The sequence below is a fragment of the Drosophila sulfurigaster genome, chromosome X (assembly GCF_023558435.1).
Source record: "Drosophila sulfurigaster albostrigata strain 15112-1811.04 chromosome X, ASM2355843v2, whole genome shotgun sequence".
Taxonomy (NCBI): Eukaryota; Metazoa; Arthropoda; class Insecta; order Diptera; family Drosophilidae; genus Drosophila; species Drosophila sulfurigaster.
The window spans coordinates 24,132,038-24,146,659 of record NC_084885.1 but is presented as its reverse complement, the minus strand read 5'-3'; the positions used below and the strand labels follow the sequence as shown (position 1 = coordinate 24,146,659).

Sequence of the window (14,622 nt, the reverse complement as noted above, 5' to 3'; positions counted from 1 at the left end):
ATCACGTAAATAGATAACTATTGAGATGTAGATAGCGAACCTTTTAATTTGCAACATAAGCTAGCGCTTTATAAATAAATCAACTAGCGACGCATAACAACGAAAAACAAAAATAAGGCAAGTGCTGAACGCCGTAAACAAGAAAAATGACGACACTAGGCTAATTGTAACTGCAAATACAAACACACACGCGAGCTAGCAGAATCATTTTTGAACACACCGGCAACGCTAGCACATGCGAATTCGTCATTTGCTTACGATAAAAATAAATATATTATGAAAAAAGAATAGCGTACACAAGAGATAAAACGATGTGAAGATCATCTACATTCTGAATTGTAACAAACGACGAAAGCAAAACGAAAATTGTTTTGGAACCTTTGAACCGCATTTGACGACAATTGGCTGATAACATAATACAAAAATATAAAATAAATCGCAGGTGCAACAACGGTACAAAAATGCACACACACACACACACAAATGCATGCAATACACACATATACGAATGAAATAAAATGCCGGTCATGGGAGTTACATGAGCTGTAATTCATAGAAATCTGTGTATATATAATAATCGCTTACATTTTCCAGACGCTCGCAGTCATGTCCAGCAACGGAGACACAAAACATGTAAAGGCCGAGGCCAGCGAGCCAATTAGCCTGCCCCTAAACACAAATGTCGGGTATACGCAATCGTTGCTCGACTCAAGCGTGCTGCCATCACCAACGCTGCAATCGCCGGCAATGCGTCGCAATGTCAGCGATGGTAATCTGATGGCCCAGGACGTGAAGGAGGCGCGGGTGCGTGTAATTTACACAGGCGGCACCATTGGCATGATGCGCAACGAACGTCACGGTGAGTAATCATATAGTGTGTGTGTGTGTGTGTGTGTGTGTGTGTGTGTGTGTGTGTGTGTGTACTTTGATTTATTGATAACTGTTCGCTGTTTAGTGCTGGCGCCCATCCCCAATGCGTTGGTGCGTCTCATACGCAAATATCCAAATATTCACGATGAGGAATATGCACAGCGACGCTTTGGTGCAAGCGCTTCAATGGCGCCTCTTGTGTTGCCCTATGTCCAGGGCGAGGCGAGGCGTGTGCTCTACCAGGTGACGGAGTACTCGCCGCTGCTCGACTCCAGCAACATGACCATGCTCGATTGGTCGCGCATTGCCAACGATATATACGTGAGTAAAATCATAGTCTAAAGCTCTGCCGTCTAGAACTAAAACAGCTGGGATTATAGACCGGTCCGTCTGTCTGTCTGTCCTCTTGTTTAAAGCTATATAACTCATAAATTATACTAGCTAGAGTCACCAAATTTGTAAAAACTGTATATTAAGTTATAACCTTCGTAGAATACTACATTAAAAACCAAAAGAAATCAGCTCAAGTTCCTTAAACTTCTGGGACTATAGAGCAGTCCGTCTGTCCGCGTGTACAAACCTCAAAACTTCATATATTTTATAAGCTTAAGTCACCAAATTTGTTAGTAACTTACTGTACAAATTGAGTACGAAATACTTAAGTTCGTAAAAACAAAAAGAACTCAACTTAAATGCCTTAAACAGCTGGGGCTATAGATCTATTTATCTGTCAATCTGTCTGTCTGTCTGGCCGCTAGTTTAAACCTTTGTAACTAATACATTTTACAAGCTAGTGTCAGCAAATTTGTTTGCTATATTCTTGCAAACTCTATGCAGCTTAAATTCATGTTTAAACTCAGTCACGACAAAAAGTAATAACGTTCTACATTGTAATTAGTTTTGCCATATTCGAGTAGCTTTGACAGATTTCTTTAAATTGCAAAAAATATATGTAATGTAATTTTATATTAGCTTTTTTAACAATATTTAATAGATTTCCCCCACAACTTACTAACTTTTTTGTTTCTTTCTATTATCTGCAGCAATCGTACGAGTTCTTTGATGGCTTTGTGGTGCTCCACGGCACCGATACGCTTTCCTATACCGCTTCCGCACTCAGCTTTATGCTGGAGAATCTGGGCAAGACGGTGATCATCACTGGCTCACAGTTGCCCATCTTTGAGACACGCACCGATGGCAAGGACAACTTTACCTCCGCCTTGATAATCGCTGGCAATTACGTTATACCCGAGGTGTGCATTTTCTTTGGCAACAAACTGCTGCGTGGCAATCGCACTGTTAAAGTGAGCTCCAATTCGCTGGATGCCTTCAATTCACCGAATGTCCCGCCATTGGCACAAATTGGCATCAATGTCAATGTGGATTATCGGCTAATCTTTCGGCCTTGCAGCGTCGAGCGTTTCTGTGTCCAGCTGCAGCTGGACGAGAATGTTGGCTTGTTGCGCATCTTTCCCAGCATTTCGTTGTCCACGTTTCGGGCATTTTTGGCACCGCCAATGCGTGGCGTTGTCATGCAATCCTTTGGCTCCGGGAATGTGCCCTCCAATCGCAAGGATCTTATCGATGAGCTGCGCGCCGCCTCCGAACGTGGCGTCATCATCATCAATTGCACGCAGTGTCCGAATGGCGCCGTTGCTGAGATCTATGACACCGGCAAGGTGCTCCACGATGTGGGCGTCATTCCGGGCTACGATATGACCCCGGAGGCGGCGCTCTCCAAATTGGCGTACGTCATTGGCAAGCAGGAATGGTCGCTGGAAGTTAAGAAGCAGGTGAGTAAGAACCAAGAACCGTTATGTTAATATGTTGATAGTGATTTTAAGACCATAATCATACTTTTTGAACAAACGAAATACGCTCAACACAAGTACGTCTCATAGATTATAAAACTTTTAGTTCTATTTGAAATTCAAATGAATTTTAGTACGTCAAGATTAGTTGACACAAACCATAGCACGTATCTCAACCAGTGCTTAGCAAGGACACCAACCAGTGGTAGCTTTCTAGACGTTCGTTTGCAAAAAGCAAAAGCAAATCATTTGTTGTTTTACAAAAGTAATGAATATGGTCTTAAGTTTATGACATTATTTAAGCTAAATCACTATCATTGATTAAATCAATATTATCGATCTCAAAATTCATGAATTTTTAACATACCCACTCTATAAACTGCCATTCGCAGATGATGCAATCGAATCTGCGAGGTGAGCTGACCTCGACGACGACACCAAAGATGCAGGATTACGACCTAGTCGATGCTGTGGCACGCTCGCTGCACTTGTCCTCGCCCCAGGAGCTGGATCAACTGGGCGCCACTCTATTTCCGGCCATGATCAATGCGGCCGTTGTCGAGGGTGATATCAAGAAGATCAACAATCTGAAGGCGTATGGCGCTGATCTTTCGGGTTCCAATCACGATCATCGGACGGCTCTCCATCTGGCCTGCCAGATGGGCAACATGCAGATCGTGCGGCATCTGCTGCACAACGGCGTCTCGGTGCACACACGCGATCGCTACGATCGCACGCCACTGCAGGAGGCGGTGGCCACCGACAATCAGGAGATCATTCAGCTGCTCATCAGTTGTGGAGCCCATTTGACGGGCTCATCGCGTGCCGTTGGCGAACAGTTGTGTGCTGCCGCCGCGCGTGGCTCGTTGACTCGCCTTAAATCGTATCAGCTGGCTGGCGCCGATTTGGCGCTGTGTGATCCATCAGGACGCACGGCGTTGCATGTGGCCGCGTTGCATGGCTTCAAGGAACTGGTGGAGTACATGTTGCCTTATCTGGAGAGTGCACAGGTCAAGGATATGCTGGGACTGAGTGCCTATGATTATGCCACACGTGGCGGGCATTCAGATATCGCCGAGTTGCTCAATCCCGTCAAGCAAGAAGACTGAACTGCCTTGAAAGTGGTTTGGATTGATTAGTCTAGTCGTGTTATTCTTATTATTATTATTTGTGCAATAGTGGCTGCAAACAATGCAGCCCTTCCTATGTATATCACACTTACCTGCAGATTTGGCGAGAAAGTCCAGTTTTCCTCCACTCGCCGATGGAATGATATACATCAATTAGTATTAAGTGTCAAGTAGTTGCAGTTTGTATACTGCTAATGTTTAAAGAATTCTCACGCACTCGAATTCAGCAGTTATTCAATAATAAAATGAAAAAATATGCTACCTCAGTGAAAAACCATAAATTATTCAATAATCTGGTTAGTCCAAGTGATAATGAAATGGAATTAAATTAAATTTCGATAGCACACGAAACAGTTGGCGATATATCGATAAGTGGTATATCAGAAAATACTCAAAACACCATGAGCTTGGTATATTTTAAGACTAAACACACACGGTCACACAGCAACAGCACACATAGCGCTGTAATGAAAACAAGGGCAGTAGCAACGACTTTTAAGCCCTGGTGTTTAAGTTTATTTTGTTGTTAAGCATTGCTTAATTATAATTGGTAAATAACTCCAAGCACCAGTCAGGTTGCCTTTTCAACAAATGTACAAATACTCCTTATGTGTCGTATTAGCTCGTATGTGTGTGTGTGTGTGTGCGTGGACACAAAAAAAAAAGGCAAAAGCAAAACGACATCAGATTTCTATGAGATGTACACACACACATACACACACGCACACAGACGAGCGTACGTGGTCACACACACCAACAAAGAAGTGCACACGTCAGTGCCACGAATTCGGAGCACAAAAAAAAGCGAAGCAAAGAGTTTTTGAGACTGACTGATTGATTGATTGATTGATAATGATATGTGATGTCCGCTTCTTTCCAATTGCAGTCAATGTCGATAGTTAGCAGCTTAACGAACTTAACGAAACACGCGCGACGACGACGACATTGGATTTGTCCACTCCGGAGATAGCCAGTGTTTCCTTAATATTATTATTTTTTCTTTCCACTCCCACCACCCACTCTTCCTCTTCCCCGTTTTGTTTTTTTTGTATTTGTTTTGTTAGTTGAATTTGTGTGGAATGGAGACGGAGGCGGATTTAAGCCGCCAACACGAAGATGCTGATGATGGCGGCAGCTTTACCGAGCTGCCCATCAACCAGGTGAGTTGGCATACCTTTCCTTCCCACACTCCCTACGGTACTAAACACAACACTTTCCACACTAGCACACAACGACGACGATAGCGACGGGAGGCAAGGCAAGGCTCGAGAGTCTGCGCGAGAATCTGTCCAAGCAGCAGGTAAGTAGAAGCTCCATCCGCTAGAGACAACTGTTAACTAAAATAAAACTCGTTCCTAGGAACGACTGATGGCTCTGCGAGAACGCGCCTTGCGTAAAGCCGAGGATGGCGGACGTTTAAAGTCCAGCATGAGCGATTCGATGGAATCGCTAAAATCGCTGGGACACAAACTGAGCCTTGGCCCAGTGGCGGACACCACGCTTAACGACGAGCCACAGCAGATGTCCACGCCGCTGGTGACGCCCAGCAAGGAGCTGCTGGACCTGAGCGGCGGCAGCGGCAACGAGAAGCTGCAAATGTTAAATCAACGCACCGAACAGAATCGTGCTCTGCTCGAGCAGCGAAAACGTGACATGGCTCGATCCCTGCAATCGGTCAAATCGGGATTGCGACAAAGCAACAGCGGCGTTGAGCTGGGCTCCTCGATGAATGATTTGCGTGCCTTAAGCAGCCAGCATGCGACGCCTGTATCGCGACATCGTTCGGCTGCCGATTTGCAGCAACAACTGCAACAGCAGCAGCAACAACAACAGCAACAGTTGCAGTTGCAGTTGCAACAAACAGCGACGACGGCGCAAAGCGAAGAGGGACGACTGAAGCTGCTGAAGAACAAGATGAAACTGATTGAACTGAAGCAGACACGCAAGGAGCAAGAGCAACAACAGGAGTTGCACGAGTTGCGCAACGCGTTGCAGCAACGCGAACAGCAGGTGCAACAACTGGAGGCCACGCTGGCCGAGCAGAGTGAGCAGCTAATTGGTTTGGCGACCACGAGTCGCGTGCAAACGGAGCTGCAACAGTTGCGGGAACGCAACGCGGAGCTGGAGCAGAGCAGCGAAATGTTGGAGGCTACGCAAAGGGAATTGCAGCAGGCACGCGAACAATTGCTGCTGCTGGAGCAGCAACACGAGCAGCTGCAACAGCAGCAGCAAGAGAGCAACAATTCCACCGATGCGCAAGTGAATCAAGAGCTGGCCAAACAGCTGCAACAGTTGGAGCAACAATTGCGGGACACCCAACAGCAACAGCAGCAACAAGAAGTCGCCACCAACAGCAGCACTTCAAATGAAGAGACGCAACAACATTTGTCCGAACTGGAGGCGACGATCGCATTGCAAACGGAGCAGCTGGCGGAAAAAACCACCGAACTGAATGTACTCAATGTGAATTTGCGTGTGCTCGAGGAGAAGTTGTCGCAGGGCGTGAAAGCGAAACCGATATTCCTCGACGAAGTCGAAGATGTGCAGGTGAACGAACAGCTGCAGCTGGAGTTGCAGCAATTGAAGCAGAAACTCGACGAGTCCAACAAGAGCAACATCAAGCTGAAGTTGAAGTGCAAGCAGGCGGAGAAGCAGCTGCAGAAACTGCAAAGCAGCGACACACAACAGCAGCTGACGCAGTTGAGTGCGGAGAACGAGCAGCTGCAGCAACGCATCACCGTGCTGGAGGACGAGAAGGGTCAATGGCAGTTGGCCCACGTCGAGGAGGAGGATCCGGAGCAGGAGCACGATGAGGAACAACAATCGAGTCGAGTGCAAGCGAATGCCGCGCAAGCCGAAGCGATACGCCTGCTGGAGGAGCAAAAGGAGGAACTGCAGCAGGCGCTGGAGGCTCTGCAACGTGGCTCGGAGTCGGCGCGCGTTGAATCCGAGTTGAGCGAAGTGCAGCTGGAGGAGCAACTGTCGCAGCGTGTGCAGCAACTGGAAACCGAAGCCAAGGAGCAGCGCCAGCAGCTGCAGACGCTGCAAACGGAAAAGGAGGCGCTGGACAAGAAGCTGTCGCATTACATCAACGAGAACATGGAGCTGCTGGACAAGCTGGAGAAGCTCAGCTCGTCCAGTTCAGCGGAATCCATTGAGATTGTCGAACGACCCAGCGAACGACGCTTTAGCCAACGTCCCGCCAGCGAAGGCGATGCCGGTGATGCGGAGACCGAAGCTGAAGTCGAAGCTGATGCTGATGCAGAGGCGGCGCCCAGCTTTGTGAGCGAACTAACACAAACGGATTCGACGGCACCCGATCCGGAGGTGAACGAAAGTTTGCTGCAAATGCGCGCCGAAAGCGATGAGCTGCTCAAGAAGATTGAGCTCTTTGCGAACGAACGACGCGAGGTGTTGGCCAAAATGGAGCAACTGCAGCAGGAGAATGCCCGTCTGCAAGAGGCGCTTGAGGAGCTGAGGCAGCAGCAACCGGAGCAAGCGGAACAACACGAGCAGCTGCAGGCGGAGAACGCACGCTTGCATGCAGAGCTTCAGGAACAACGCGATTCGGAGCAATCCTCGGAGCTGGCAGCTCAACTGAAGCACACCCAAGAGCAGCTGCAAACGGAGCGAGCAGCGTTGCATTCACAGCTGGAGGAATTGCAACGCGACAAGCAACATTTGTCGCTGCAGCTGCAGAGCGAAAAATCGAATCTCTCGCAGGAGCTGAGCTCCATGCAGCGTTCCTCCGAGGTGGTCGCCGCCCTCGATTGCGGTGATGCCGGCGTTGCGTTGCTGGACAAATGCGAACGTTCGCTGGGCAAACTCAGCTCCGAGCTGGAAGCGTATCGCAAGGCCAACGATCGCAATGCCAAGCTCAATGTGTCCAAGAAGCTGGCGAAGGAGGCGAAGAATGTGCACACTCAACTGACCGAATTGCTGCACAAGGTGAAGGAAGCCAGCACTGCGGTGGAGACGGTCACAGTTGTGGAAACTGTCGTGGCTGTCACCGCACCCAATGGCAAAGCTCTTGCGGAATACGAGCAGCTGACGGCGCAGAATGCGGAACTGAAATCAACGTTGGCCGCATTGCAAGCGGAGCTCGAGGAGTTGCGCGATAGCTACGAGCCAACGGAGACGACGCCACCTAAAACGCTGGCCATAACCGAGCAACGCGATGCGGAGCGGGAGCGAGAACAGGAGCTGGAGCAGCAGCTGCAACAACTGAGCGAACAGCAGACACAACAGCAACTCGCAGCAGCCGAAGAACTCGCCGCTGTTCGTGATCAGCTCCAAGCCACAATTACGGAACTGCGTGCAGCGGAAGCGGAACACTTGGAGCTGATTGCCCGACAGAGTGCGGAGCTGGTGCAGCTGCAGTTGCAGGCGGAGCAGCATGACAATCAGTTGAACGCCAGCGAAATGCAGCACGAGAAGCAGCTGGAGCAACAGCAGCGACAACGACACGAACTGGATTCGCGCATCGAGACCCTAGAGGGTGAGTTGGGTATTTTGCAAGCACTCGTTGCGGAGCAGAAGCAACAGCTGATCGAGAGCTACAGCGAGCGAGAGCACGAATCGAACCTCAAGCACCTGGAGCTGCAACAGTGCCAGCAGGAGTTGGAGACGAGTGAGACGCGCAATCGCGAGTTGCGGGACAAGCTGAAGAAGTACGCCTTGCAGCTGAAGAAACGCAATGCGGAGCACACCGACCTGGAGCAACAACTTCAGCAGCTGCAAGCGCAACAGGCAGCGGAGAGTGAGACAAGCGTTCAGCTAACGCAGCTGCAGCAACGCAACGCGGAGCAAACGCAGTTGCAGCAACAAACCGAGCAGCGATTGCAACTCGTCGAACAGCGTTTGAAGGAGTCCGAGCAACAGCGACAGGAGCAGGCGGAGGAAGAGCTCGGTTTGCAGGAGGAACTGAAGCGTCTGGAGCAACAGCTGGCCGACAGAGAGTTGGAGAACTATGAGCTGCACCAGCAGGCGCACAAGCACAAGAGCAAACTGTCCAAGCTCAAGGAGGAGACGGATCGCCTGCAGGTTGAGCTCCAGAATACGGTGCATGCGAATACCGCATTGCGTCAGGAGAGCTTCCAGCTGGAACAGACGCTGGCGGAGCGTGCGGGCGATGGCGACAACAACAGCCGGACGATAGACGAACTGCGTCGACAGCTGGAGCAAAAGTCGATTAAGTTTGACAAGTCAAAGGAGGTGATCAAGCACCGCAATGCCAGCATACAGAGTCTGCAGCGAGAGTTGGCCGAGCTGCGTGCCCAGTTGCAAACGCAACCCGAGGAGGAAGCGCAACAGCAGCAGCAACAACAGCAACTCCAACAGTTGCAGGCGGAGCGGGAGCAACAGTTGCAGACGCTGCAGCAATTGCAGACGGAGAACAGCGCCTTGCTGGCGGAGAAGGCTAACTTTGAGCTGGTCATTGCGCGTCTGGAGACGCTGCACGAAGGCATTCAAGCCAAGCTGCAGCAGGATCAGTCGTACATGGAAACCCTGGAGACGCAAAACACCGAACTGCAGCAACGGAACGCCGAGCTGCAGGATCAGACGACAGCGCTGAGGACGGAACAAGCGGCGGAGCTGGCGCGCATAGAGCAACTGGAACAACAGCTGGAGGAACGCAGTGCCCAGCAGCTGGCGCATGAATCCCAACTGCAGTTGCGTGTACAGCAGCTGCAGGAACACGAACAGGCTCAGAGCCGACAACTCCAGCAGCTGGGCAGCGAAGCGGACGAAGTGCGTGAGCAGCTGGCGAGCCTGCAGGCGGAACATGAGGCGCTGCTGACGCGTCACAAACAGCAGACGCAACAGGCGCAAGCGGAGCGGGCAGAGCGTCAGAGCAACGTCGAGCAGGAGCTGCACGAGTTGCGCGAGGAGCTGCAGCAGCGACAGTTGGAGTTGCAGCGTCAGCGAAACGTTTACGATGCCAAACTGGCGGCCAAGGCCACCGAGCTGGATGAGATGGAATGTGATCTGAGTGCGCACATGGAGCGCGCCACCGTCGAGACACGGGAGCTGACGCAACGCTTGGAGCGCACACAGGAACAGCTGCAGCAACGGGGCGAGGAATTGACGCGTCTGGGCGAGGAGCTCGCCGACGTAGAGCGAGAGCGTGCCACGCTAAGCCGGGAGGCAACGCTGTTGCGTCTGCAACAGGATAGCGCCGAGCAGGATGTCCTCGAGTTGCAGGAGTTGCGCATGCAAGCGCTGCAGGATAAGACCGAAATGGATAATTTGCGTACGCAAATCGATGCGTTGTGCGCGAATCACAATCAGGAACTCCAGGCACTGCAGCAACAGCTGGCTGAACTCGATACTTTGGGACAGAATCAGACCGACGATCAGGTCTACATTGAAACGGAGAACAAGCGACTGGCTGAACAGTTGACCGAGATGCAAGCTCGACTCGACGAACAGGCCGAGCAGCTGGCCAGGCAACAAGCTAATGCTCCAGCTGCTGTGTCATCGCCCATCTTTGCCACACAATACCAGACGCAAGCTGCGCAAGCAACGCCACAGGGCGGCGAGGATTGGATGACGGCTTGGATGCGTCCCAACAGTGGTAATCAAGCTCAGCGACAGCCACCGCCAGCGGAACAGGTAAGTCAATCGACAAGGGGAAATTATTGGAGAAGTAGTTTGAAAAATCGATGTTGGGGTTAAGCGGTAAAAAGGGTTTAGGGAAGTTAGATCACTACAGGAAGTTGGCAGAAGAAGCTGAGCTGAAAGCTCTTGTAAGGAATAGGAAGAGAGTTAGGAAGTTATATCACATTAGGGATCTGATACAGTAATACGCGAGAAGCTTTTAGATGCTCGGAGAAGAGAGGGTTCCTCAGAAAGATTTGAAAGTGTTTGGAGTAGTAGTTGTAGAACTGAGCAAGGAAAGTATTAAAATCACTTCAAGGATTTTTTCGAAACCTCAGGAAAACTCTTAAAACTGGTACGTAGGAAAATATATGAGCAGGGAAAGTTGTTGGCGAAAAGTCCCGAGATCGGACAATAGGTAAAGCAAGAGGAGAAGATAAATGCGGAAACCTTCCTAGGAAATACAGGATAATGACAGAGAAAGACAGATATAGAATTAGAATAGATTCCTGTCAGATGCTAGGTGCTGGCAAAAGTTCAAAAGACTAATTTACTGATTATTTACAGAACCTTCCGATTCCGGCACCTGCGATGTTCTTTGGCAACGACGCTGCAGCGGCGCCATCGCCATTCGATGAGATTGTCGCTCAACCGCTGAGGCTAAGCAGCCAAGGCATGGGAGTGCCCCACGATCCAACGATAGTGGAGCCGCCAACCATCGAGGATCTGCAGCGCAACGTGTCCGATCTGGAGAAGCATGCCAAGGAGCTGGAGACCAAGTTGCTGGCACGCAATCAGGCATTGGCGGAGCACGAGGAGCGACGCCAACAACTGGAGCGTTTGCTCGCCGAGCGGGAACAGGAGCTGACACAACTGCGTGCCGCAGCCGAGGAACGCGAACGTTTGGCGGCCATTGAGAAGCTGATACAATCGGAGCCACAACCTCCGGTGCAGTCGACGATTGTTGCAACAAGTGCAGCGCCCACGCTGGACATGTTCTTTGGCACGGAAACGGTGACAGATGCGTCACAGCAGCTCGATTTGGGTCTGCCACAAACGGAACCCGTTGTGGAGGAGATCATCACACCAAAGAAGGCGTATTTGTGTCAACCCGAACCGGAGCAACAGCAGCAGCAACAGGTTGTTGTTGATTGGGGCGTAGATGAAGATCCCTGGGCGAGTGCAGCAGCCGATGAGCAGCATCAGCGTCCAGCAGTCGAGGTACAGCAACTGCAGCAACGCATCGTCGAGCTGGAACAACAGAAGTTGGAGCTGCAAACGAAGACAGCGAAGCTCATGAAGCGCATCAAGGAATATCGCAGCAAAGAGCAGCAACAACAACAACAGCAGCAGGAGCAGGCGAAGAGCAGCAGCATCGACACTAATGATCTAGACAGCGCCATTATGGATGAGCTGCGGCATCAGTTGCAGCTGCATGAGACACGTCAGGCGAAGAGCGAGGAGCTGTTGCAACAGCATGCACTGGAGAAGGAGAAGCTGGCGAAGCGCATCGATGTGCTGACCGCGGGCAACGAGCGCATGGCGGAGCTTAAGGAGCGCCAGGACATGGATGTGCAAATGTATCAGGCGCGCATACGTGAGCTGCAGGAGAAACTCCAGCAGCTGGAGAGCTGGGGCGATGAGGGGACCACGACAACAACAGCAACAGCAACAGGAGCAACAACAGCAACCGATGCTGTTCCGTCAACGGCGGCGGCTCAAGCGAGCATCGAGCTTTTGCAGGTGGAGAATCAGGAGCTGAGTACCGAGTGCCAGGAGCTGCACGCTCAGCTGCAGCTGGAGAAGCAGCAGGCACACGAGGCGCTGACGCAAGCGCAGCGTGAACGCGAGCAACTGCAACAGGAGAAGCAGCGGGCACTCGAAGCGCTCGCTCAGCAGTCGGAGCTGGAGCGTCAGCAATTGCATGAACAGCTGCTGGCTGATCAGCAGCGTGCAGAGGCGGCGCAACAGGAACGCGAACAACTGCAGCTGCAGCTGGAGGAGCTGAAGGCCAAGCAGCTGGAGCTGCCGGCAACGGTGAGTGCACCCAGTGACGAGAGTGTGGCGCTGCTGCAGGAGAAGGAGTCGGAGATAGTGCATCTGAAGCAGCGCATCGAGGAGCTGATGCGTGAGGATCAAACCGAGAAACTGGTGTTGGAGATACTCACCAAGAATCAGGAGTTGCAGCTGCTGCGCATGCAGATCAAGCAGCTGGAGGAGGACAAACTGGATCGGCCAAGCGGGGAGGAGTTGAAGCAGGCGACGCCACCGCCAAGCATTGAAGTGGAGCTGGAGCTAGTGCGTCAACAGTGCGTGCAGCTGCAGCAGGAGAAGAGCGACATGGAGGAGGAGTTGCGTGTGCTCAACAATCATGTGTTGTCCAGCCTGGAGTTGGAAGACAAAATGAAGCAAACCGTGCTCGAACTGGACATGAAAACCATTGAGATCACCGAGCTGCGCAAAACGCTGGAGCTGCTGCAACAATCGCAATCCCAGTCTCAGTCCCAGCCGCAGCCACAGCCAGATTTGACTGCATTGAATCAACAATGGGAGGCCCTGGTGGAGCAAAAATGCAGCGAGGTTGCAAACATTTGGCAGGAGCATTTGGCACAACGTGAAGCCGCCTATCAGGCGCAGATCGAGCAGCTGACCACATCACAACAGCAGCAGCCGCAACAGCCTGCGGAGATCAAATCCGCAGTGGAGGAGCAGCAGCAACAGCCGATTTCAGCGCCAGCGGAGGACAATGAGCTATTGGCGAAAATGCAAAAGGCGCTGGAAACACAGGAAATGGAAATAGTCACACTCAAGGAGCAGTTGGCCATTCGATCGGCGGAATACGCGCGTCTCGCCTCACAGTATGATCCCTTCCGGCTGCAGAATACACTTGGCGGAGCGTCAGGTGGAGCAGCAGCTGGCGCTGGAGCCACGGGCAGCATTAGCCAGGAACCGTTGCCAGAGTATGTGCTCAAAGCGGATCTGGACTATGCGTTGATGATGCTGCATCAGCGGGACATGCGTGTCGAGGAGATGATACTGGAGTTGGTCCAGCTGCTGGAGGAACGCGATCATCTGCAGCTGAAGCTCTCGGATACGCTGCGACAGCTGGAAGCCGAACGAAGTGAGTAACAATTTAGCATAAAATAGAAAGGGATTTCAATAAAATACATTCTGTTTGAGGAACTTATAAGCTTAGCTTAGCTTAGCTATTCTATTGTTATTTTAGATCAAACAAAGTAGTCTTATCTTAAGTATTAATTAGTATGCAATAACTTTAATCATCTCTATCGTTATTTCTAGCCGGCGTTCCAGCTGCAGTTCTGCTAGCTCCTGCGCCGCCAACGGACAGTGATCCCAGTAGTGACCTAAAACAAAAGTAAGTTCATCTTCAGAGTTTTGAGAGCACATGCTAAATGTATTTTTCATGCGACTACACAGATTGGCAGAGCTGCAGACGGTGAAGCATTCCAAGGACAAGGTTATTGTGGATGAACGTGAGCAGCGACTGCGACAGATGATACAGCTCCAGCGAGACATGGCCAAGACAACAACAGCAGCCACAACAACGGGAACGACGTCGACGACGACGACCACAGCAACAGGAACAGTCATACCAGCAGCTACAGCGCCTCCAACAATTCCTCAGCAGCCACAGCAACATCAACAACAGCAGGCACAGCTTGAAGGGGATCCATGTAAGTATTCTTGATGAGAAATTGATATCTGATATTTCTATATATACTTCTCTCATTTCTCACACAGCTCAATCATCACTGCGATCACCTTCAATGGTACTCATGGACTGGATATTAGGCAATAATAAGAGCGAGGACGAAGCGCATCCAAACACAGCATCGAGCAATTAAATCCGACCATTATCCAAGCATCTCCCTCGCACGTTCCAAGCAGCTTCCAACAACAACTAAAAATGACTAGTTAAAGCGGCTTACCAATAATTCTTGATATACACTAGCGTTAGAGTTCTATATTATGTACCTTGGATGAATTCAAAACAAAACAAAAACGAAAAAACAAAAAAAAGAAGAGAAGAGAAAAAAGAATAGAAAAAAACGACTAAGAAATCGAAATGAAAAAGAAAAAAAAACAGCAAACAATTATTCCCGAATTGTGTTCCAGCATGGCGAACACGCCCACGTTTTATGTTGTAGATATGTAAAAATTGTATAAAACAAAGCCTAAACAATTAATAA

General features: G+C 50.5%; 2 protein-coding genes across 4 annotated transcripts; both read left to right on the top strand.

The window, feature by feature from the left end:
• Positions 1–233: 233 nt before the first annotated feature.
• LOC133847913 (L-asparaginase) lies at positions 234–4,095 on the top strand. Of its 3 annotated transcripts, none has more exons than XM_062283209.1 (5): positions 234–438; positions 595–859; positions 956–1,191; positions 1,914–2,663; positions 3,074–4,095. In XM_062283209.1, exons 2-5 carry the CDS (start codon positions 607–609, stop codon positions 3,788–3,790), a joined length of 1,956 nt encoding a protein of 651 aa, XP_062139193.1. In that variant the 5' UTR covers positions 234–438; positions 595–606; the 3' UTR covers positions 3,791–4,095. The 3 variants fall into 3 exon arrangements, with proteins under 3 accessions (XP_062139193.1, XP_062139191.1, XP_062139192.1); XM_062283207.1 differs by having other exon boundaries at positions 234–442; XM_062283208.1 differs by having other exon boundaries at positions 234–453.
• A 137-nt stretch (positions 4,096–4,232) lies between these two features.
• Positions 4,233–14,557, top strand: LOC133848448 (protein lava lamp). Its single transcript, XM_062284011.1, has 8 exons — positions 4,233–4,361; positions 4,698–4,971; positions 5,037–5,111; positions 5,171–10,426; positions 10,979–13,532; positions 13,712–13,787; positions 13,850–14,106; positions 14,174–14,557. Exons 2-8 carry the CDS (start codon positions 4,891–4,893, stop codon positions 14,275–14,277), a joined length of 8,403 nt encoding a protein of 2,800 aa, XP_062139995.1. The 5' UTR covers positions 4,233–4,361; positions 4,698–4,890; the 3' UTR covers positions 14,278–14,557.
• Positions 14,558–14,622: the final 65 nt, after the last annotated feature.

Bases quoted from the DNA above. Each gene is read 5' to 3' on its own strand.
- LOC133847913 (XM_062283209.1), top strand. From the start codon at position 607: ATGTCCAGCAACGGAGACACAAAACATGTAAAGGCCGAGGCCAGCGAG. The intron at 860-955 runs GTGAGTAATCAT...TTCGCTGTTTAG, and splicing joins GATGCGCAACGAACGTCACG to TGCTGGCGCCCATCCCCAAT. The intron at 2,664-3,073 runs GTGAGTAAGAAC...TGCCATTCGCAG, and splicing joins CGCTGGAAGTTAAGAAGCAG to ATGATGCAATCGAATCTGCG.
- LOC133848448 (XM_062284011.1), top strand. From the start codon at position 4,891: ATGGAGACGGAGGCGGATTTAAGCCGCCAACACGAAGATGCTGATGAT. The intron at 10,427-10,978 runs GTAAGTCAATCG...GATTATTTACAG, and splicing joins AGCCACCGCCAGCGGAACAG to AACCTTCCGATTCCGGCACC. The intron at 13,788-13,849 runs GTAAGTTCATCT...GCGACTACACAG, and splicing joins AGTAGTGACCTAAAACAAAA to ATTGGCAGAGCTGCAGACGG.